This window comes from Pectinophora gossypiella, unplaced genomic scaffold (genome assembly GCF_024362695.1).
Source record: "Pectinophora gossypiella unplaced genomic scaffold, ilPecGoss1.1 Pgos_62, whole genome shotgun sequence".
Lineage (NCBI taxonomy): Eukaryota > Metazoa > Arthropoda > Insecta > Lepidoptera > Gelechiidae > Pectinophora > Pectinophora gossypiella.
In genome coordinates, this window is record NW_026063272.1 from 168,502 (window position 1) to 193,066 (window position 24,565).

The window sequence follows — 24,565 nt, forward strand, 5'->3', positions numbered from 1 at the left end:
TTTTCCGGATACAAACGGATTTTCCGAAATTCGAACGGAACGGAACGGATTCGGAACGGGAACTACGAAGCCAAACTTTTTGTATACAAAATATTAACCACTGAACCTAGGAACATGATATTTAGTAGTTTTGGGTGTATCAAGTTAAAAAAATTTGGCTTTTGTAGATAAAGTTCCTTTTAACGAATACTCTGCATCGCCGCCACTGCCGTCGGTCGTCGTCGTTCGTCGTCGCGCACATTCGCCGAAGTGTGGCGGCAGTCAACGGCGCTGTCTTGTGGTGGGGGAGCGCACGTGGTGTATACGTGGCCTGCTCGCGAGTGTCGAGTCCAAACAATTTCTACATTTTAACAAATAATAACAAAATAGCAAACGTTGTGTACAAAAAAGTTTTAAATTAGGTCATTTTAAAATATTTTTGTACACAACGTGACGCTGACCCCTGTAAGTGTCTTGGACATAAGGGACCGATAAATATTCCTAGGTAATTTCTGCCACTCAATGGAATACATAGGTACTTTATAACGACTGTAAACAGATATTTTTTATTTTTTTTAAATATACCTACTTACTCTCTTTTAATCACATGCTATACCGTTCCTTTTATATAATCCTTAATATTCAAATTATAAGTACGCAGACGAAGTCGCGGGTACCAGCTAGTCAATCTATACTTATAATAAATCTGTAGAGAGGTCAATTCTGTACATTAAATATTTTTTCAAAATAACTATCAGGGGGTGATAAGTGGTCGATACTGATGCCAAAAATGCAATCAGTAAAATTTTTGTCTGTCTGTCTGTCTGTCTGTCTGTCTGTATGTTCCTTATAGAAACAAAAACTACTAGACGGATTTTAATGAAACTTGGTACAATTATTCTTCACACTCCTGGACAGGTTATAGTATACCTTTCATCACGCTACAATCAATAGGAGCAGAGTAGTGAAGGGAAATTCTTTTGTATGAAAAATCTAAACCACTCAAGTTAGACGTTTGAAATTTGGCACGCAGGTACCTTAGATACCGTAGAGGTACACTAAGAAAGGAATTCCCGAAATTCTCACGGGAACGGGACTGCGGGAAAATCCTTTTGTATGAAAAATCTAAACCACTCAAGTTAGACGTTTGAAATTTGGCATGCAGATACCTTAGGTACCGTAGAGGTGCACTAAGAAAGGAATTCCCGAAATTCTCACGAGAACGGGAATTAGCGGGAAAATCCTTTTGTATGAAAAATCTAAACCACTCAAGTTAGACGTTTGAAATTTGGCATGCAGATACCTTAGGTACCGTAGAGGTGCACTAAGAAAGGAATTCCCGAAATTCTCACGGGAACGGGAATTAGCGGGAAAATCCTTTTGTATGAAAAATCTAAACCACTCAAGTTAGACGTTTGAAATTTGTCATGCAGGTACCTTAGGTACCGTAAAGGTGCATTAAGAAAGGAATTCCCGAAATTCCCACGAGAACGGGAATTAGCGGGAAAATCCTTTTGTATGAAAAACCTAAACCATTCAAGTTAGATGTTTGAAATTTGTCATGCAGGTACCTTAGATACCGTAGAGGTGTACTAAGAAAGGAATTCCCGAAATTCTCACGGGAACGGGAATTAGCGGGAAAATCCTTTTGTATGAAAAATCTAAACCATTCAAGTTAGATGTTTGAAATTTGTCATGCAGGTACCTTTGATACCGTAGAGGTGTACTAAGAAAGGAATTTCAATTCCCACGGGAACGGGAATTAGCGGGAAAATCCTTTTGTATGAAAAATCTAAACCACTCAAGCTAGACGTTTGAAATTTGGCATGCAGGTACCATAGGTACCGTAGAGGTGCACTAATAAAGGAATTCCCAAAATTCTCACGGGAACGGGAATTAGCGGGAAAATCCTTTTGTATGAAAAATCTAAACCACTCAAGCTAGACGTTTGAAATTTGGCATGCAGGTACCATAGGTACCGTAGAGGTGCACTGAGAAAGGAATTCCCGAAATTCCTACGGGAACGGGAATTAGCGGGAAAATCCTTTTGTATGAAAAATCTAAACCACTCAAGTTAGACGTTTGAAATTTGGCATGCAGGTACTTTAGTAAACTTAAAGCTTAGTTGCAACAGGATATTACAAAATTCCCACGGGAACGGTAGTTAGCGGGAAAAAACATTTGTATGAAAAAATCGAAACCGCGTAAGATAGATGTTGTCAATTCAATTCAATTAAATTATTTATTGCATTCCATGTAGTACAATGGGGTGTTACATAGGCATAGGAACTAAAACATGGACCCTGTAGGGCACAGCAACGTTGAAGGGAAGAGAGGAAGTGTGTATTAAAATGAAAACTCAATGAACAATCAATTAAAAAAAAATCAATTCAATCAATTGATTCAATCTAGCATGCATGCATACCTTAGTAAATATAAAGTTTATTTTTGGCTGTATTTTGAAAAATGGGAGTTATTGGGAAAAAAATTGTACTTATGAAAAAATCTAAACTGCATAAGTATGCACTCCCACACACACAAAGATCTCTCTCTTATATAACACGCCACGCGGACGAAGTCGCGGGCAAAAGATAGTTAAAAATAAACTAATTATTCTAGATTACAGAAAACTAAACTAAAATACTTTAAGCAAAAAATAACTTCGTATTGTTTTTGTGTGTGACATACTCCTTCCCATTTTTCATAACTTTTACATTTGGAGACATGTCTTCTACGACCTCGTATGGACCAGTGTAAATACTTTGCAACTTACTACCGGTTTGATTTTTTAATAATACCAAGTCATTTTTCGCATACAGCATTGGATTACATCTTTTATCATAAGTTTTCTTTCTTTGTTCTTTACTTACAATTAATTTTTTTCTAGCGTCGCTTTGAGCCTTTTGAAGTCTAAATCTCAGTTCCTTAGGGTAATCGTCATAATTATACAATGGTTCTAATTGCAAACTTATGTTACTCGGCAAGTTACATATTTTTCCAAATACAAGTTCGTAAGGTGTGTACTTTGTCTCAGTATGAACTGTTGTGTTAAACGAAAAACACCAGTATGGTAACCAACTACTCCAGTTTGTAGTATTATTCCTGCACTGAATCCTGAGATATGCACCCAGATTTTTGTGAGTGTTTTCAAGAGAGCCTAGAGTCTCGTGATGATACGCTGTCGAATTTAATTTTTTAACTTTCAACAATGAACAGACTTCAAAAAGAACAGAAGACATAAATTCGGTTCCCTGGTCAGTGAGTATTTCCTGTGGGATACCATAACGTAAAATAAAATTAGTTACAAAACTATTAGCTACTGTAACCGTATCTTTTGTTTGAAGCGGATATGCTTCAGCATATTTACTTAAATCGCATTGAAGCGTTAACACATACTTAAAATTATTTTCATCTATATCTAGTGGGCCCATTATATCTAAGTGTATTTTCTCAAAGGCCGAATTGGCTGTGGTAGTCAAAGTCATTGGTTCCTTGACTTGCCTATTCGTATGTTTCTCAACTTGGCACTGTTTACAGTGTTTTACGAATGTTATAACATCGTTACTCATACCTGGCCAGAAAAAGTTTTTTTTAATGTTATTTAACATTCTGTTGACCCCTGCATGACCGCTAGTGGGTAATATATGAAAATCATTCAAGATTACTCTTATTTCGTCCTTATCCGTTATTTTAGTATTTTCATTATAGAATTTACTTTTCTATTTTTTACTATTAAAAGTTCTGCGATTTTCAACCTATTGCATAAGGCCTCCAAGTCCCTCGCTAACTCCTCTGGGGTTGATAACGATCGGGTACTTAAATAAATCGCTGATTGTGACGTCACATATACACAATAACCCGCACTAGAAATTATATTTTTTTTACTACTCTTGTAACAATCTACACATTCAGTAAAAATTAGCTCAATAATATTGTTTGGTTTTTTGAGGACTTCCACCGCCACGGGTTGATCAGGCCCAGGGGGATTTCCGTTCTCAGGTATACCAGAAATATGTCCATCGAATTTCTTTTTACCGACTTCAAAAAAGGAGGAGGTTCTCAATTCGACCGTATATTTTTTTTTTTTTTTTTTTTTTTTTTTTTTTTATGTTTGTTCGGGCATATCTTCGTCGTATATGAACCGATTTTGATAATTCTTTTTTTGTTTGAAAGGAGATATTTCATTGACCGAGTTATAACAGATACTGTTTGTTCATACATCGACTTTAGGCTTTCACAAGTTAAGGGAATACGACTCAATGCGTCTGCAGCTGCATTGTTTCGACCCGCAACATGTTCAATTTCAAAATCGTACTCTTCGAGATAGAGTCTAAACTTAGTTAACCTACTGGATGGATCTGTCAAGCTAAATAAATAAATAAGTGGTTTATGGTCAGTAATAATTTTGAACTTTCTACCGTACAAGTAAGGTCTAAAATGTCGCACACTCCAAACAATGGCTAATAATTCTAAATCGATTATAGGATATCTAGTCTCTGCTGGCTTCAGATTACGACTCGCGTACGCTATTACACGACCGTTTTGATTTGATAAAACAGCACCTAAACCCTTTCTACTCGCATCTGTTTGTAAATGAAAAGTGTTGTCTTTTGAAAAATCTGGATACTGAAGAACAGGTGGCTTCATTAGTGTATTTCTTAATGATTCAAAAGCTAATTGACATTCTGAAGTCCAAACAAATTGTACAGCTTTTTTACATAATTTATGCAATGGAAATACTATTTTCGCAAAGTTAGGTACAAATCGTCTATAATAATTTGCAAACGCGACGAAACGTTTGACGTCATCACAATTTGTAGGTACCGGATATTGTTGCAACACCTTTATTTTGCCGTCATCCGGTAAAATGCCTTCCGAAGTAATTCTATGGCCTAAATAAACAATTTCTTTACGTAAAAAATCACATTTTAGTGGATTCAATTTTAAATTAACTTTTCGGAATCGTTCCAGAATAGTAATAAGATTTTTGTTATGATCTGTTATGTTCCTTCCTATTACTACACAATCATCCATACTAATATTATAAATGCGAAAGTAACTCTGTCTGTCTGTCTGTCTGTCTGTTACTCTTTCACGCCTAAACGGCTCAACGGATTTTGATGAAATTTGGTATGGTGATAGATGATAACCTAGAAATGGTCATAGGCTATAAATAATCACGCCATCGTTCTTAGGGGGTAGGCAGTTGGCAGATAACTAAATTGATTTAGTGATTTGTAGTCGTTTTTGTTGGGACTTTTGCTCTTTCACGTCTAAACGGCTGAACGGATTTTAATGAAATTTAGTAAGGTAATAGTTGGTTATCTAAAAACGGTTGTACGATCAAATTGATCACGTCATCGTACTTAGGGGGTAGGAAGTAGGCAGAAAACTGAATTGAGTTAGTGATTTTTTTATGGTTTTTGCTGGGAGTTTTGTCTATCATGCCTAAACGGCTCAACGGATTTTGATGAAATTTAGTTAGCTGATAGATAGTAATCTAGAAAAGGATATGGCCTATTAATATTTATGCTATCGTACTTAAGGCGTAGGCAGTAGACAGAAAACTAGGTTAGTGATTTTTAATTGTTTGTTTTAAAAGTTTGCCTCATTGACGCCTTAACGTCTGAACGGAATTTTATAAGACTTGGTTAATTTAAAGATAGGATCTTAGGCACGGACACAGGCTACTTTTTATGGCGGGAAAATACCTCATTCCCGCGGAAATCTAGATTTCGTGATCGTGTCAAGAAGCGCATGACGCCATAGCTACTGGAATGATTTCGATGTTTTTTTTTAAACTGAGTGACCTCAAGTTAGTATTTGATCACTTTTCTAACTTAGAGGGTAGGTAGGCGCCATAATTTAGGGAATTTATGATAAAATTTTGATGCAACTGTCTTTATTAAACAGTTATATCTCATTCCTACAGGAACCTACACATAGCTATAGCTAGCTATCTATTAACATTAAAACTCTTTCTAGAATCACATTACGCCAATTAATTGATCTGATTTGTATAAGTTTTTTTATTCAACTGACTGTTACATTACATACAGATAAAATCTAATTACTTACACCACATCTATCTATACTTATAATAAATCTGTAGAGAGGTCAATTCTGTACATTAAATATTTTTTCAAAATAACTATCAGGGGGTGATAAGTGGTCGATACTGATGCCAAAAATGCAATCAGTAAAATTTTTGTCTGTCTGTCTGTCTGTCTGTCTGTCTGTCTGTCTGTCTGTCTGTCTGTATGTTCCTTATAGAAACAAAAACTACTAGACGGATTTTAATGAAACTTGGTACAATTATTCTTCACACTCCTGGACAGGTTATAGTATACCTTTCATCACGCTACAATCAATAGGAGCAGAGTAGTGAAGGGAAATTCTTTTGTATGAAAAATCTAAACCACTCAAGTTAGACGTTTGAAATTTGGCACGCAGGTACCTTAGATACCGTAGAGGTACACTAAGAAAGGAATTCCCGAAATTCTCACGGGAACGGGAATGCGGGAAAATCCTTTTGTATGAAAAATCTAAACCACTCAAGTTAGACGTTTGAAATTTGGCATGCAGATACCTTAGGTACCGTAGAGGTGCACTAAGAAAGGAATTCCCGAAATTCTCACGGGAACGGGAATGCGGGAAAATCCTTTTGTATGAAAAATCTAAACCACTCAAGTTAGACGTTTGAAATTTGGCATGCAGATACCTTAGGTACCGTAGAGGTGCACTAAGAAAGGAATTCCCGAAATTCCCACGAGAACGGGAATTAGCGGGAAAATCCTTTTGTATGAAAAATCTAAACCACTCAAGTTAGACGTTTGAAATTTGGCATGCAGATACCTTAGGTACCGTAGAGGTGCACTAAGAAAGGAATTCCCGAAATTCTCACGGGAACGGGAATTAGCGGGAAAATCCTTTTGTATGAAAAATCTAAACCACTCAAGTTAGACGTTTGAAATTTGTCATGCAGGTACCTTAGGTACCGTAAAGGTGCATTAAGAAAGGAATTCCCGAAATTCCCACGAGAACGGGAATTAGCGGGAAAATCCTTTTGTATGAAAAACCTAAACCATTCAAGTTAGATGTTTGAAATTTGTCATGCAGGTACCTTAGATACCGTAGAGGTGTACTAAGAAAGGAATTCCCGAAATTCTCACGGGAACGGGAATTAGCGGGAAAATCCTTTTGTATGAAAAATCTAAACCATTCAAGTTAGATGTTTGAAATTTGTCATGCAGGTACCTTTGATACCGTAGAGGTGTACTAAGAAAGGAATTTCAATTCCCACGGGAACGGGAATTAGCGGGAAAATCCTTTTGTATGAAAAATCTAAACCACTCAAGCTAGACGTTTGAAATTTGTCATGCAGGTACCATAGGTACCGTAGAGGTGTACTAAGAAAGGAATTCCCAAAATTCTCACGGGAACGGGAATTAGCGGGAAAATCCTTTTGTATGAAAAATCTAAACCACTCAAGCTAGACGTTTGAAATTTGGCATGCAGGTACCATAGGTACCGTAGAGGTGCACTAAGAAAGGAATTCCCGAAATTCCTACGGGAACGGGAATTAGCGGGAAAATCCTTTTGTATGAAAAATCTAAACCACTCAAGTTAGACGTTTGAAATTTGGCATGCAGGTACTTTAGTAAACTTAAAGCTTAGTTGCAACAGGATATTACAAAATTCCCACGGGAACGGTAGTTAGCGGGAAAAAACATTTGTATGAAAAAATCGAAACCGCGTAAGATAGATGTTTTCAATTCAATTCAATTAAATTATTTATTGCATTCCATGTAGTACAATGGGGTGTTACATAGGCATAGGAACTAAAACATGGACCCTGTAGGGCACAGCAACGTTGAAGGGAAGAGAGGAAGTGTGTATTAAAATGAAAACTCAATGAACAATCAATTAAAAAAAAATCAATTCAATCAATTGATTCAATCTAGCATGCATGCATACCTTAGTAAATATAAAGTTTATTTTTGGCTGTATTTTGAAAAATGGGAGTTATTGGGAAAAAAATTGTACTTATGAAAAAATCTAAACTGCATAAGTATGCACTCCCACACACACAAAGATCTCTCTCTTATATAACACGCCACGCGGACGAAGTCGCGGGCAAAAGCTAGTACTTATAATAAATCTGTAGAGAGGTCAATTCTGTACATTAAATATTTTTTCAAAATAACTATCAGGGGATGATAAGTGGTCGATACTGATGCCAAAAATGCAATCAGTAAAATTTTTGTCTGTCTGTCTGTCTGTCTGTCTGTCTGTCTGTCTGTCTGTCTGTCTGTCTGTCTGTCTGTCTGTATGTTCCTTATAGAAACAAAAACTACTGGACGGATTTTAATGAAACTTGGTACAATTATTCTTCACACTCTTGGACAGGTTATAGTATACTTTTCATCACGCTACAATCAATAGGAGCAGAGTAGTGAAGGGAAATCCTTTTGTATGAAAAATCTAAACCACTCAAGTTAGACGTTTGAAATTTGGCATGCAGGTACCTTAGATACCGTAGAGGTACACTAAGAAAGGAATTCCCGAAATTCCCACGGGAACGGGAATTAGCGGGAAAATACTTTTGTATGAAAAATGTAAACCACTCAAGTTAGACGTTTGAAATTTGTCATGCAGGTACCTTAGGTACCGAGGAGGTGCATTAAGACAGGAATTCCCGAAATTCCCACGAGAACGGGAATTAGCGGGAAAATCCTTTTGTATGAAAAATCTAAACCACTCAAGTTAGACGTTTGAAATTTGTCATGCAGGTACCTTAGGTACCGTGGAGGTGCACTAAGAAAGGCATTCCCGAAATTCCCACGGGAACGGGAATTAACGGGAAAATCCTTTTGTATGAAAAATCTAAACCATTCAAGTTACATGTTTGAAATTTGGCTCGCAGGTACCTTAGATACCGTAGAGGTGCACTAAGAAAGGAATTCCCGAAATTCTCATGGGAACGGGAATTAGCGGGAAAATCCTTTTGTATGAAAAATCTAAACCACTCAAGTTAGACGTTTGAAATTTGGCATGCAGGTACTTTAGTAAACTTAAAGCTTAGTTGCAACAGGATATAACAAAATTCCCACGGGAACGGTAGTTAGCGGGAAAAAACATTTGTATGAAAAAAATCAAATCTAAATAAAAGGAGAAACTGACTGACTCAGTGACTGACATATCAACGCACAGCCTGAACGGCTAAACGTAGGCATTTGAAATTTGGAAGGGACATAGCTTAGGTACCGTAGAGGTACACTAAGAAAGGAATTCCCGGAATTCCCACGGGAACGGAAATTAGCGGGAAAATCCTTTTGTATGAAAAATCTAAACCGCTTAAGTTAGACGCTTGAAATTTGGCATGCAGGTACCTTAGTTAACTTAAAGCTTAGTTGCAACAGGTTATTGCAAAATTCCCACGGAAACGGGAGTTAACGGGAAAAAAACATTTGTATGAAAAAATCGAAACCGCGTAAGATAGATGTTTTCAATTCAATTAAATTATTTATTGCATTCCATGTAGTACAATGGGGTGTTACATAGGCATAGGAACTAAAACATGGACCCTGTAGGGCACAGCATAGTTGAAGGGAAGAGAGGAAGTGTGTATTAAAATTAAAACTCAATGAACAATCAATTAAAAAAAAAATCAATTCAATCAATTAATTCAATCTAGCATGCATGCATACCTTAGTAAATATAAAGTTTATTTTTGGCTGTAATATTTTGAAAAATGGGAGTTATTAGGAAAAAAATTGTATGAAAAAATCTAAACTGCATAAGTATGCACTCCCACACACACAAAGATCTCTCTCTTATATAACACGCCACGCGGACGAAGTCGCGGGCAAAAGCTAGTAATTAATATAGTACTACATGACTAGCTACGCTTTAAACTTGAGGAGGTAATTCGATAGACATTTATACGAACTTTAAGCCCAGTAATCAATCATAGTAATAAGGTAATACTCATTTTAGACAAAGAAACGGATAGGTAATCAGTTCGTCAACGAAATTATAACACCTACACTTAGTTTGTTTACTATTTAACGAGGGAAAATAATCCTTACTAATATTATAAATGCGAAAGTAACTCTGTCTGTCTGTCTGTCTGTTACGCTTTCCCGCTTAAACCTCTCAACCGATTTTGATTAAATTTGGCACAGACAATCTTTAGACCGTGAGAAAGAAAATAGGACACCTTTTATTGCGAAAAGAAGGGACGAAGAGATCGAAATAGGGGTTGAAAGTTTGTATGGGATATTTTAATTTTAAAATATAAATCCATGAAACTTTATATTTAAGCACTTGATAAAAAATAATTAAACATTTGTTCTAGCGTTGCTGAAATTTCGACCAGTGAGGGGGTGAAATGAGGGTTGAAAGTTTGTATGAGAGTTCGTCATTTTTGGGGATAAAACCACGAAACTTTATATTTAGGAACTTGATAAGAAATAAAAAAACAATTTGTTAAAGCGTTTTTGAAAATTCGATCTTTGAGGGGATGAAATAGGTGTTGAAATTTTTTATGAGGTTCCTCATTTTTCAAGATAAAAATATTAAATTTTGTGTTTAGGCACTAAATAACAAACAAAAAATCGTTTGTTCAAGCATTTTGAAATTTTTACCAGTATGGGGGTGAAATACGGGTTGAATGTTTGTATGGGTATTCGTCATTTTTGAAGATAAAACCATGAAACTTGGTACGTAGGTCTCTTAGGATGTGCAGAGTTTTTCAACAAACGGATTTTCCGAAATTCGAACGGAACGGAACGGATTCGGAACGGGAACTACGAAGCCAAACTTTTTGTATACAAAATATTAACCACTGAACCTAGGAACATGATATTTAGTAGTTTTGGGTGTATCAAGTTAAAAAAATTTGGCTTTTGTAGATAAAGTTCCTTTTAACGAATACTCTGCATCGCCGCCACTGCCGTCGGTCGTCGTTCGTCGTCGCGCACATTCGCCGAAGTGTGGCGGCAGTCAACGGCGCTGTCTTGTGGTGGGGGAGCGCACGTGGTGTATACGTGGCCTGCTCGCGAGTGTCGAGTCCAAACAATTTCTACATTTTAACAAATAATAACAAAATAGCAAACGTTGTGTACAAAAAAGTTTTAAATTAGGTCATTTTAAAATATTTTTGTACACAACGTGACGCTGACCCCTGTAAGTGTCTCTTGGACATAAGGGACCGATAAATATTCCTAGGTAATTTCTGCCACTCAATGGAATACATAGGTACTTTATAACGACTGTAAACAGATATTTTTTATTTTTTTAAAATATACCTACTTACTCTCTTTTAATCACATGCTATACCGTTCCTTTTATATAATCCTTAATATTCAAATTAAAAGTACGCAGACGAAGTCGCGGGTACCAGCTAGTCTAAATATATAAATGCATTTTTATAATTGAAACCTGATAAAGCAATGGTCATAAGCCTTGAAAATACACTTGGTGATGTTTTTAGACCCATAGGGCACCGATTCATTTGATACATCTGACTATTCGCGATAAAAGCTGTCGGTTGTCGCGACTCTTTATTCAATGATATCTGATACATTTTATCAACACTAAACGCAGTGTATTTTCTAGACTTATCGTCCAATTATTATTATTATTATTATTACATTTATTTCAGATTGTACTCCATATTATTGTTAGTAAGAAAAAAGGCGCTTATAAAACTATGTTAGTAAAGTAACACTAGGTAATGTCTATTTCTCGTAGGCACCGGAATTAGGCATAATAAGTACCTTCATCCAGTGTACTACGATAGGGCAGTCAACCCTCTCGGTTAACGCGCTCAGGTACATGTTGTCGCTGCCCCGCACCCTGCGCCTCAGGGAGAAGATCCGCTTGCGCACTATGGTCTCAAAACTATCCGTGCGTGCCTCAGCAAACATGCCAGATGCGCTGCAAAAGCGCGGCAGCCCCAACATTACCCTGAACGCGTTATTGTATTGGACGCGGAGAGCTCTGTATACCTTCTGAGTGTAATTGGTCCATAGACTGCACGTGTACATTGACTGGCAATAAGCCTTGAACAACATTATTTTTACTTGTTTGGTACAGCGTGCGAACCTACGAGCCAGCATATTACACCTTACGGCCAGAGCCCTACGCTCCCTCTCTATGTCCGTATCATCTGACAAGGTGTCTGTGACCCAGTGCCCCAGGTACTTGAATTGCGTCACGAGTTGGAGAGGAGTGCCATTTAAATTCACTGGCGGAATGTTAGAGTAAGTTTTATTTCCCGCCTTAAAAATCAGCAGCTCACTCTTAGTCGCATTGTATCTGAGGCCGTGAGTCTCAGCATATTGTTCACACATCCGGAGGAGCTTCATGAGCGCGCAAATCGAGGGGGTCAGCAGTACCATGTCGTCTGCATAACTAATATTATTGACAAATTTACCGTCAATAGAGCACCCAACCCTGGCACTACTGAGCCCACGGACCAGCTCGGCAATGATAATTGATAGTAACTTTGTGAGAGATCTATTTTTGAAAAATAAATACTTCCTGAAAGAGAATCAAGAATGTCTGTTATATTAGGCAGTGGGAACCTGTCATCTTTAATACAATTATTTAGTTGTCGGTAATCAATAACTAGTCTCCACTTTTTTTCATTTGATCTATCCGCCTTTTTAGGGACTAATAAGACAGGACTAGACCACTCAGATGTAGTCTTTTCAATTATATCATTAGCTAACATTTCGTCAATTTGCCTTTGAACTTCTACCTTTTGTGCAAATGGTATTCTATAGGGTTTCGTATAGATTGGTGATACGTTATCTTTCAATGTTATTTTATGTGTCATTAAGTTAGTTACTGTCAATTTGTCACCTGGGAGATGAAAGATGTCTGCGTATTTAGCACATATGCTTTCAATTGCACATTTTTCTTCCTTATTGAGGTCTGACAAATCTAATAAACTGAATAATGATTTTATGCGTTTGACAGTGATATTTTCTTCGTCTAAACTGCATACGTCAAAATCATTTAACTCGCAAATATCAAGTGTACTGAAATCTAGTTTTATTTCATTATCCGTCGTATTTAATACTCTAATAGGGATGCTACTATGATACGGTTTCGCTATCGACCCTGCAATGAAAACACCTTCCTGAAGTTCTTTCGCTAAAACCACGCAATCGTTACTATATGAAGTAGGTACGTGTCTAATTACCTCGCAACGCGGTGCAATCACGTGCTCATAACTAACTCGGCTATTTATAGGTATATAGACATTACGAAAATTTGTCGTCAATTGTAAGTTGTAGTTTTTATAATTGATAAGGGCTTCATAACGTTTTAAGAAATTGTCTCCCAATATTCCATCTACTGCGCATGTCAGCCCCTTAAAAACGAAAAATTTTTCAGTAAACTTACACCCTTCGTAATATAAATCCAAAATTATATAACCTTCTGAACTTAACTTTCCACTGATGCCCTTAATAGTAATCTTATTGTAACATAACTGATCTACTAAATTATTTTTAACTAACCAATCATATTTTAAAACACACAAAGTTGCGCCACTATCTACTAGTAATTGTATACTGCTACAGTCTACATTAAATGATACCATACTACAGTTATCTATACTTATAATAAATCTGTAGAGAGGTCAATTCTGTACATTAAATATTTTTTCAAAATAACTATCAGGGGGTGATAAGTGGTCGATACTGATGCCAAAAATGCAATCAGTAAAATTTTTGTCTGTCTGTCTGTCTGTCTGTCTGTCTGTCTGTATGTTCCTTATAGAAACAAAAACTACTAGACGGATTTTAATGAAACTTGGTACAATTATTCTTCACACTCCTGGACAGGTTATAGTATACCTTTCATCACGCTACAATCAATAGGAGCAGAGTAGTGAAGGGAAATTCTTTTGTATGAAAAATCTAAACCACTCAAGTTAGACGTTTGAAATTTGGCATGCAGGTACCTTAGATACCGTAGAGGTGCACTAAGAAAGGAATTTCCGAAATTCCTACGGGAACGGGAATTAGCGGGAAAATCCTTTTGTATGAAAAATCTAAACCACTCAAGTTAGACGTTTGAAATTTGGCACGCAGGTACCTTAGATACCGTAGAGGTACACTAAGAAAGGAATTCCCGAAATTCTCACGGGAACGGGAATGCGGGAAAATCCTTTTGTATGAAAAATCTAAACCACTCAAGTTAGACGTTTGAAATTTGGCATGCAGATACCTTAGGTACCGTAGAGGTGCACTAAGAAAGGAATTCCCGAAATTCCCACGAGAACGGGAATTAGCGGGAAAATCCTTTTGTATGAAAAATCTAAACCACTCAAGTTAGACGTTTGAAATTTGTCATGCAGGTACCTTAGGTACCGTAAAGGTGCATTAAGAAAGGAATTCCCGAAATTCCCACGAGAACGGGAATTAGCGGGAAAATCCTTTTGTATGAAAAATCTAAACCATTCAAGTTAGATATTTGAAATTTGTCATGCAGGTACCTTAGATACCGTAGAGGTGTACTAAGAAAGGAATTCCCGAAATCCCCACGGGAACGGGAATTAGCGGGAAAATCCTTTTGTATGAAAAATCTAAACCACTCAAGTTAGACGTTTGAAATTTGGCATGCAGGTACCATAGGTACCGTAGAGGTGCACTAAGAAAGGAATTCCCAAAATTCACACGGGAACGGGAATTAGCGGGAAAATCCTTTTGTATGAAAAATCTAAACCATTCAAGTTAGATGTTTGAAATTTGTCATGCAGGTACCTTAGATACCGTAGAGGTGTACTAAGAAAGGAATTTCAATTCCCACGGGAACGGGAATTAGCGGGAAAATCCTTTTGTATGAAAAATCTAAACCACTCAAGTTAGACGTTTGAAATTTGGCATGCAGGTACCATAGGTACCGTAGAGGTGCACTAATAAAGGAATTCCCAAAATTCTCACGGGAACGGGAATTAGCGGGAAAATCCTTTTGTATGAAAAATCTAAACCACTCAAGCTAGACGTTTGAAATTTGGCATGCAGGTACCATAGGTACCGTAGAGGTGCACTAAGAAAGGAATTCCCGAAATTCCTACGGGAACGGGAATTAGCGGGAAAATCCTTTTGTATGAAAAATCTAAACCACTCAAGTTAGACGTTTGAAATTTGGCATGCAGGTACTTTAGTAAACTTAAAGCTTAGTTGCAACAGGATATTACAAAATTCCCACGGGAACGGTAGTTAGCGGGAAAAAACATTTGTATGAAAAAATCGAAACCGCGTAAGATAGATGTTTTCAATTCAATTCAATTAAATTATTTATTGCATTCCATGTAGTACAATGGGGTGTTACATAGGCATAGGAACTAAAACATGGACCCTGTAGGGCACAGCAACGTTGAAGGGAAGAGAGGAAGTGTGTATTAAAATGAAAACTCAATGAACAATCAATTAAAAAAAATCAATTCAATCAATTGATTCAATCTAGCATGCATGCATACCTTAGTAAATATAATGTTTATTTTTGGCTGTATTTTGAAAAATGGGAGTTATTGGGAAAAAAATTGTACTTATGAAAAAATCTAAACTGCATAAGTATGCACTCCCACACACACAAAGATCTCTCTCTTATATAACACGCCACGCGGACGAAGTCGCGGGCAAAAGCTAGTTATAACTAAAAACATAATTCTCAATGGGAACGAAAAAACTCATTTAAGTTTGTAGTGTCTTCACCTGATTGCAACTCTTGTGTTTCAATATTTTGACCTTGGGTCTCATCATAATCAGTGTAATTAATACGTCCAAAAGAACCTCTACCCCGTGTGCTTGACTGCCGGGCACGGTAAACTGACCCGCGAGCGCGCGTGCCGCGCTGGCCATATGATGCGCCGCCGCCGCCACGATAGTATGTCGGTGTCGAGTTACTATTCGTATTGTACCTATTTTTCTGGTTATTGAATTGACGATTAAAATTATAATTATTACTGCTTCTACGAAAATTTCTACCTCTGCCTCTCTGAGTGTTAAAGTGAGACACTCTCATGACCTGCTCGCTGTGCGGCGTAAGAGTCTGCTCGTCTACGGCAGATCTGATAGCTTCAGGCAGCGAGTTGAACTGTCGGGAAGCGATAATTGTACTAAGACGAGTGTTGGTTAACCCATCAGCAAAGCGCTTAATTGCTACTTTTTCATTAATTGGGCGCAATATTTCGAATTTTGTATTATCGCCATCGGCTTGGGCTAGTGTCAGATTGACGAACAGTTCCTCTAACTCTGACCCAAACGATTCTACAGATCGATGGCCTTGCTTTGTATTTTGCATTTTGGTTTGAATAGAAACAGCTGACTTTTTTTGAACAAGTAATTGGTTCATGTCAGTTAATAATAAAGTAACACTTGAATAAGTTGATTTCAATCGCATCTTTGCGCTAGGTGATAATCTAGTCTTAAGGACAAATTCAATTAATTGTTTTTAGGACTCATTATCTATCATCCATACTAATATTATAAATGCGAAAGTAACTCTGTCTGTCTGTCTGTCTGTCTGTCTGTCTGTCTGTCTGTCTGTTACTCTTTCACGCCTAAACGGCTCAACGGATTTTGATGAAATTTGGTATGGTGATAGATGATAACCTAGAAATGGTCATAGGCTATAAATAATCACGCCATCGTTCTTAGGGGGTAGGCAGTTGGCAGATAACTAAATTGATTTAGTGATTTGTAGTCGTTTTTGTTGGGACTTTTGCTCTTTCACGTCTAAACGGCTGAACGGATTTTAATGAAATTTAGTAATAGTTGGTTATCTAAAAACGGTTGTACGATCAAATTGATCACGTCATCGTACTTAGGGGGTAGGAAGTAGGCAGAAAACTGAATTGAGTTAGTGATTTTTTTATGGTTTTTGCTGGGAGTTTTGTCTATCATGCCTAAACGGCTCAACGGATTTTGATGAAATTTAGTTAGCTGATAGATAGTAATCTAGAAAAGGATATGGCCTATTAATATTTATGCTATCGTACTTAAGGCGTAGGCAGTAGACAGAAAACTAGGTTAGTGATTTTTACCCACGACGCGGCGACGGAACGGAGCAGGTATATGCGTTTAGGGTGAGAGATGTTTGTGTGTGCGTTTGTGCAAAGAAATGTTATTAATTATCTTCTAATTAATTGTTTGTTTTAAAAGTTTGCCTCATTCACGCCTTAACGTCTGAACGGAATTTTATAAGACTTGGTTAATTTAAAGATAGGATCTTAGGCACGGACACAGGCTACTTTTTATGGCGGGAAAATACCTCATTCCCGCGGAAATCTAGATTTCGTGATCGTGTCAAGAAGCGCATGACGCCATAGCTACTGAAATGATTTCGATGTTTTTTTTTAAACTGAGTGACCTCAAGTTAGTATTTGATCACTTTTCTAACTTAGAGGGTAGGTAGGCGCCATAATTTAGGGAATTTATGATAAAATTTTGATGCAACTGTCTTTATTAAACAGCTATATCTCATTCCTACAGGAACCTACACATAGCTATAGCTAGCTATCTATTAACATTAAAACTCTTTCTAGAATCACATTACGCCAATTAATTGATCTGATTTGTATAAGTTTTTTTATTCAACTTGTGCTGTCTCAGACTACGCAGTAGACCTTGGTTGGATCGCAAATAAAACCACAATTGATTTTTCAATGCGCCTGCGACACGTCTGCTCGCCGCGCCGGCCTGATAGCAAGTGCCGGGGGTGGGGAGCGGGCGGCTCGCAGTCACCATATTTATTACACATATATATGTATACGCCACATCTCTCTCTTTGAATATTTTTTTTTGTTTTATTTTATTTTTTAGTACATAATCAATTTAATTAGTAGTAGTTTAAGTATTGTGCTGTATTTTTGTTATTCTTCCTCTGATTCTATTTCGGAGCTACAGGAATTTCCATTCTCAAAATTTCTACAATCTTCATCACCGCACTCTCTCCCTTCCCTTTCACTCTGAATCTTCCACTGTCCTTCCACCTTTTTCAAATGTATAATATTTCTCCGTAATTCTTGTCCCGTCTCATCATTTCTTATATTTACATCTCCTCCATTTGCGCTAATCACCGTATGTGGTATTGGGTTAAAATTTGGTGTTAACTTGTTTTCTTTAATCATGTTCTTAATGTACACCTTTTCTCCTATGTTGATGTGATTATCCTTTGCCTTTCTCTTTCGGTCTTCTCTATGTTTTCCTTTATCTTTCATTATTTTATCTCTATCATGTACTTCTAGATTGATTTGTCTGCTTTCGACATCTACAACGGAAGGAATTTTATCTCTGAACTGACGGTTAAAAAACAGTTCCGAGGGGGTCTTTCCCGTCGTGCTATGCGGTGTACTATTGTACATCATAAGGTAGCGTAAAAGGTCGTCCTTCCAATCAGATCTTTGGCACTGGCTTATCTTTAACCGCTTTATGATGTCGCGGTTTTGCCTCTCGACTTCCCCATTTTGTTGGGGCCAGTACGGTATAGAATGGTAAAGTTTAATGCCCAACTCTGAGCAGAAGGATTTGAACTCCTCACTAATGAATTGCCGTCCATTATCAGAAGTTAAACTGACGGGGATACCTAGCCTTGAAAATATTTCTTTAAGCACCCCGACGGTTTCTTGGGACGTGATCGATTTCATAACTTTGACTTCTTTGTAGCGGCTGTAGTAATCCACAACCACGAATACGTAATGTCCACTGGGAAGTGGACCTAGAAAATCCACCGCTATATCTACCCAAGGTTGGGAAGGCAATTCACGTCTCTTCATCGGCACAGGAGGGTTAGGTCCCGAGACTAAAATGCAGCTTTTGCAGCTTTTTACCATGTTTTCCGCGTCTTTATCTATTTTAGGCCACCACACTTTAGTCCGCAGTCTACCTTTCATGGCAACAATGCCTGGGTGACCTTCATGTGCCGATGCTAGCACTTGTTTGCGTAGCTCGACAGGTATGACAATTTTATTTCCGCGTAATAAGACATCATCATGGACCCAGAGTTCATGCTTAAAAAGTTTATAATGATTTACTTTTGGGTCCCAGCTATTGTCTGAGAGGCCAACTTTAACTAATTGGGTTTCCTCATCTTCTTGGGATTTGATAATTATGTTTTCCATTGATACTGCCAAAGGTCTTGCAGCCTGCACAATTTGATTAACGTGATGATCATCGTCATATGGATGTGAGTTTTGAATGGAGCATAATCTAGAAAGTGAATCAGCAATATTGTTCTTACCAGAACAATGCACGACTTTATAGTTGTAGGATTGCAATCGCAACACCCAACGTTCTATACGTGCGCAGGGTTTAGATCGAGGCCCAAATATTACCTCCAAGGGTTTATGGTCTGTAACTAAATCAAACTCTTGCAAACCGTAAAGGTACATACTGAAGTGCTCTATGGCCCAAACTAATGCCAAAGCCTCCTTCTCCGTCTGGCAGTATCGTTTTTCAACATCTGATAGACTTTTGTGACCATAAGCAATAATTCGGGGTCCATGTGTATCGTATTGAATGAGAACTGCCCCTAGCCCTACGGGGCTCGCGTCTGCAATAACCTGAGTTTTGTCATGTGGATCATAAAATCCTAGTGTGTGAAGGTTACTTAAACTGCTTTTTAATTCGGTAAAAGCAAGTGCTTGTTCTTTTTTCCAAAATTTTGTAATATCGGCGTGTTTGGGAAGCTTCTGTCTTAAAATTTCGCGAATCGGTTCAGTTACAGTAGCCAAATTTGGAATCCATTTTCCGATGTAGTTTACGAGTCCCAGAAAACTTTGGATCTCCTCTACATTTTGTGGTTCTCTGAATGATGCTATGCTTTTAATATATTTATCTAAAGGTTTAATGCCCTCTGAGGACAGCTCGTGACCAAGGAAATCAATTTTTGATCGATTGAAAATACACTTCTTTTCGTTTAGTTGAACATTATTGTGTTTTAAAACTTGTAAGACATTTTCCAATCTGGCATTATGTTCTTCTTCGTTGCTTCCAAACACGACGATATCGTCGATAAAATTTATGACGCCTTCGCAAGGGAGAAGCATCCTTTCCAAGATTTTTTGGAAATGTTCGGGCGCGCACGAAATTCCGAACATCAACCTTTTATAGCGAAATAAACCTTTGCTGGTAATGAAAGTTGTTATATCTCGACAGTCTTCACTTATTTCCACTTGGTGGAAAGCTTCTCTAATATCTAGTTTGGAAAAGATGCGTGCTTTCTTCAGTTTGGGTAAGAGCTGAGTCATGGTAGGTAAAGGATGATTCTCCCGCATGATGGCTTTATTCGCGCACCTCATGTCAACGCAAAGTCTTACGTCTCCATCTTTTTTTAGTATTGGTACGAGCGGAGACACCCAGGTTGTTGCTTTATTGACAGGTTCAATTATATCCCTTTTTACTAGTTCATCTATCTTGCTGTTAATCTTACTTTCGAGTGGGATGGGTACTCGTCTGTAGGGCTGACAGATTGGCGTGACTGATTTGTCTATAGCAATATCAAGTTGGATGTCTTTAAATTTGGGAAAAGTGTCTGACTGGGAATGTAAGGAATTGATACTCACCCCTATTTTGAGAACATTAAGCTTCTTTGCAGTTTCCTTACCCAACAAACTTCGAGTGCCGTTTTTAATGACGTAAAATTTAGCAGGTTGTTTTTCAGGTCCTATTGCAATTAATGCTTCGAAAGAACCTAGTACTTTAAGCGGCTCTTTGGACCCATAAGCCATGAACCCCGATGGTCGGAACCCCGTTGTTGATTTGAAACGATAACTTCGTTTGATTTTAAATATTCCCAAGTCCTATCGTCAATTATATTGGTTTTACTACCAGAGTCAATGAGCATGTTTACGTTAACACCACCCACCTGACACATTATTTCTGCGTCCTCATCTATATGGAACACATAATTTATATTAGAGGGAGGTGAATTACTTGGTGGTTTGATTGGTTGATTTGTTGGTTGTCCGGTTCCTTTCGATTGATCATTTGGTTTCATTTTTTTCGCATTTCGCACTGCATTTGCATTCGCCATTGCCATGCGCCTTTTATACGAAGTACGGCATTGACTTTTGAAATGGCCTTTAAACCCGCACTTGTCGCAGTTGGCATTCTTGGCCGGACACTTGTCATACTCATTGTCATGGTGTGGACTTCCACATCTAGTACACCGTATATTGTTGGGATTTTTTGGTCTAGTTCCAATTTTGTTTACATCGATGTTTGACCTTACTTGAAATCCTTTCAATTGTCTTTCAACGGTCTCAATTGCGTTCGCTTCCATTATAATCTTATCTATAGTAACCGAATCTCCTAATGTAAGAATCTTTTTCCTGAGATCAGACGAACTACATTTTTCGACTATTTGATCGATGAGATCATCTTCCTTCCGTGCGAAATTGCATTTCGAGCTCTGATTACGTAATCTAATTAAAAATTTCTCAAATTTTTCTTCCGGTTCTTGCTTCATAAGTCTGAAAAGATGTCTCTCATAAAGGAAACTTTGCTTTGGAGCGAAATATTCGTCGAGCTTTTCTACCGCGATTTTGAAAACGTCGTTTGATTCTGTCTCTTCTACATGAGCCCCGGGGAGGTTATAATAAATTTCCTGTAGTGCAAACCCGGCGGTATGTAATAAAACTGCTCGCCTTTTTTGCGGCACATCTACCCCAGTAGCCGAAAGATAAATGTTTAGTGCGCGTTTCCATTTTTCCCATCGACTACCTAGCGAATTTGAATCGCCGTCACAATCAAAGTTTTCTAACGCCGGTAGCTGAGACATGGTGTGGCGATCTGCAAGTAAGTACGGAAATCTTGTTTCGGAACGGTATGTAAGTTTACAATTAAGCGAGGTAAGTACTTTTATTGTTATATAGATATTAAGTATACTACTCGGCAACGTACGCAATTTGTTCATTTTCCGAGTTGAATGTAGATAGGTATTAATATTATAATGGAAGCAAACTATAATCTAAATTGGAACTACTTATTACTTGCACGTCTAACATTAAAACATGTTATTTCACTGACATGTTAAAATGCCAGTCCATGTACTTGATGAGTTTTTAGGTTTCACTCATTATATAATTGTACGGTGTTCTTAACTCGGTTGCGGTGTCATTATAATGACTCCGACTTACTTAACTAATATATACAGGTACATCTTGTTGTATGTATAGTCAGGAATTCGCCATTTGCAATAAGTTAACTAACTGTTTTGTTTATAATGAGTTACACTCCATACGATAACATTCAACTGTTATGTTCAATCTCAAAATTCGAATATAGGTATTAAAAATATCTAATACTTCTGTACTCAGTACGATACGCTGTATAGTGCATAGGTATTGAGTTCACTTTACAAACAAACACATAAATCAAGAATGTAAGATCAATGGGTAGGTAGTTACATAATCAAGAATTGTTTTGGTAATATTTTTTTTTTTTTCTTATTTTATCGAGACGTGCTAAAAATGGCTGATACTGAATATACAACAATGGAACAATTTATTAGGTTTATATTAGCTCACACTTGCGACTACTTTCTTTGTATTGGTAACCTTTTGTTATCAGTACGGAAGCAAATCAATAGAAAAACACAATTTAAAACAAAATATCGTGAAAAACCTAATTTAGTACGTGGGTGAATAGTATTTTATCACGTAAACATCCACCCTTCCCATTTATCATGATGTAAAAAAAATAAAAATATTTGTACTGATAACTCCAAGTTAATATTGTGCATAGTCGTAACACGTAAACAGTTTCTTTTTCTTTGTTTTTACTCACGTTCTTTATCCTCGTCGCCAATTTGTGCTGTCTCAGACTACGCAGTAGACCTTGGTTGGATCGCAAATAAAACCACAATTGATTTTTCAATGCGCCTGCGACACGTCTGCTCGCCGCGCCGGCCTGATAGCAAGTGCCGGGGGTGGGGAGCGGGCGGCTCGCAGTCACCATATTTATTACACATATATATGTATACGCCACACAACTGACTGTTACATTACATACAGATAAAATCTAATTACTTACACCACATAATTAATATAGTACTACATGACTAGCTACGCTTTAAACTTGAGGAGGTAATTCGATAGACATTTATACGAACTTTAAGCCCAGTAATCAATCATAGTAATAAGGTAATACTCATTTTAGACAAAGAAACGGATAGGTAATCAGTTCGTCAACGAAATTATAACACCTACACTTAGTTTGTTTACTATTTAACGAGGGAAAATAATCCTTATCCATACTAATATTATAAATGCGAAAGTAACTCTGTCTGTCTGTCTGTCTGTCTGTCTGTCTGTCTGTCTGTTACTCTTTCACGCCTAAACGGCTCAACGGATTTTGATGAAATTTGGTATGGTGATAGATGATAACCTAGAAATGGTCATAGGCTATAAATAATCACGCCATCGTTCTTAGGGGGTAGGCAGTTGGCAGATAACTAAATTAATTTAGTGATTTGTAGTCGTTTTTGTTGGGACTTTTGCTCTTTCACGTCTAAACGGCTGAACGGATTTTAATGAAATTTAGTAAGGTAATAGTTGGTTATCTAAAAACGGTTGTACGAGCAAATTGATCACGTCATCGTACTTAGGGGGTAGGAAGTAGGCAGAAAACTGAATTGAGTTAGTGATTTTTTTATAGTTTTTGCTGGGAGTTTTGTCTATCATGCCTAAACGGCTCAACGGATTTTGATGAAATTTAGTTAGCTGATAGATAGTAATCTAGAAAAGGATATGGCCTATTAATATTTATGCTATCATACTTAAGGCGTAGGCAGTAGACAGAAAACTAGGTTAGTGATTTTTAATTGTTTGTTTTAAAAGTTTGCCTCATTCACGCCTTAACGTCTGAACGGAATTTTATAAGACTTGGTTAATTTAAAGATAGGATCTTAGGCACGGACACAGGCTACTTTTTATGGCGGGAAAATACCTCATTCCCGCGGAAATCTAGATTTCGTGATCGTGTCAAGAAGCGCATGACGCCATAGCTACTGGAATGATTTCGATGTTTTTTTTTAAAACTGAGTGACCTCAAGTTAGTATTTGATCACTTTTCTAACTTAGAGGGTAGGTAGGCGCCATAATTTAGGGAATTTATGATAAAATTTTGATGCAACTGTCTTTATTAAACAGTTATATCTCATTCCTACAGGAACCTACACATAGCTATAGCTAGCTATCTATTAACATTAAAACTCTTTCTAGAATCACATTACGCCAATTAATTGATCTGATTTGTATAAGTTTTTTTATTCAACTGACTGTTACATTACATACAGATAAAATCTAATTACTTACACCACATAATTAATATAGTACTACATGACTAGCTACGCTTTAAACTTGAGGAGGTAATTCGATAGACATTTATACGAACTTTAAGCCCAATCAATCAATCAATCAATCAATCATAGTAATAAGGTAATACTCATTTTAGACAAAGAAACGGATAGGTAATCAGTTCGTCAACGAAATTATAACACCTACACTTAGTTTGTTTACTATTTAACGAGGGAAAATAATCCTTACTAATATTATAAATGC

The 24,565-nt window shown here is 37.2% G+C and overlaps 2 protein-coding genes across 2 annotated transcripts; both read right to left on the reverse strand.

The window, feature by feature from the left end:
• Nucleotides 1-11,723: 11,723 nt before the first annotated feature.
• On the reverse strand, nucleotides 11,724-12,386 carry LOC126381563 (uncharacterized). The gene has a single exon (XM_050031029.1). It carries the CDS (start codon nucleotides 12,384-12,386, stop codon nucleotides 11,724-11,726), a length of 663 nt encoding a protein of 220 aa, XP_049886986.1.
• Nucleotides 12,387-17,657: 5,271 nt separating this feature from the next.
• Nucleotides 17,658-22,981, reverse strand: LOC126381565 (uncharacterized protein K02A2.6-like). Its single transcript, XM_050031031.1, has 2 exons — nucleotides 22,791-22,981; nucleotides 17,658-21,794 (listed from the first exon to the last, which is right to left on the reverse strand). The coding sequence occupies exon 2, from the start codon at nucleotides 20,729-20,731 to the stop codon at nucleotides 17,876-17,878; it is 2,856 nt and encodes a 951-aa protein (XP_049886988.1). The 5' UTR covers nucleotides 20,732-21,794; nucleotides 22,791-22,981; the 3' UTR covers nucleotides 17,658-17,875.
• Between the last annotated feature and the right edge of the window lie 1,584 nt (nucleotides 22,982-24,565).

What these genes read in the sequence shown, in the direction of transcription:
- LOC126381563 (XM_050031029.1), bottom strand. Translation starts at nt 12,386, where the DNA reads ATGGTACTGCTGACCCCCTCGATTTGCGCGCTCATGAAGCTCCTCCGG.
- LOC126381565 (XM_050031031.1), bottom strand. Translation starts at nt 20,731, where the DNA reads ATGGCTTATGGGTCCAAAGAGCCGCTTAAAGTACTAGGTTCTTTCGAA.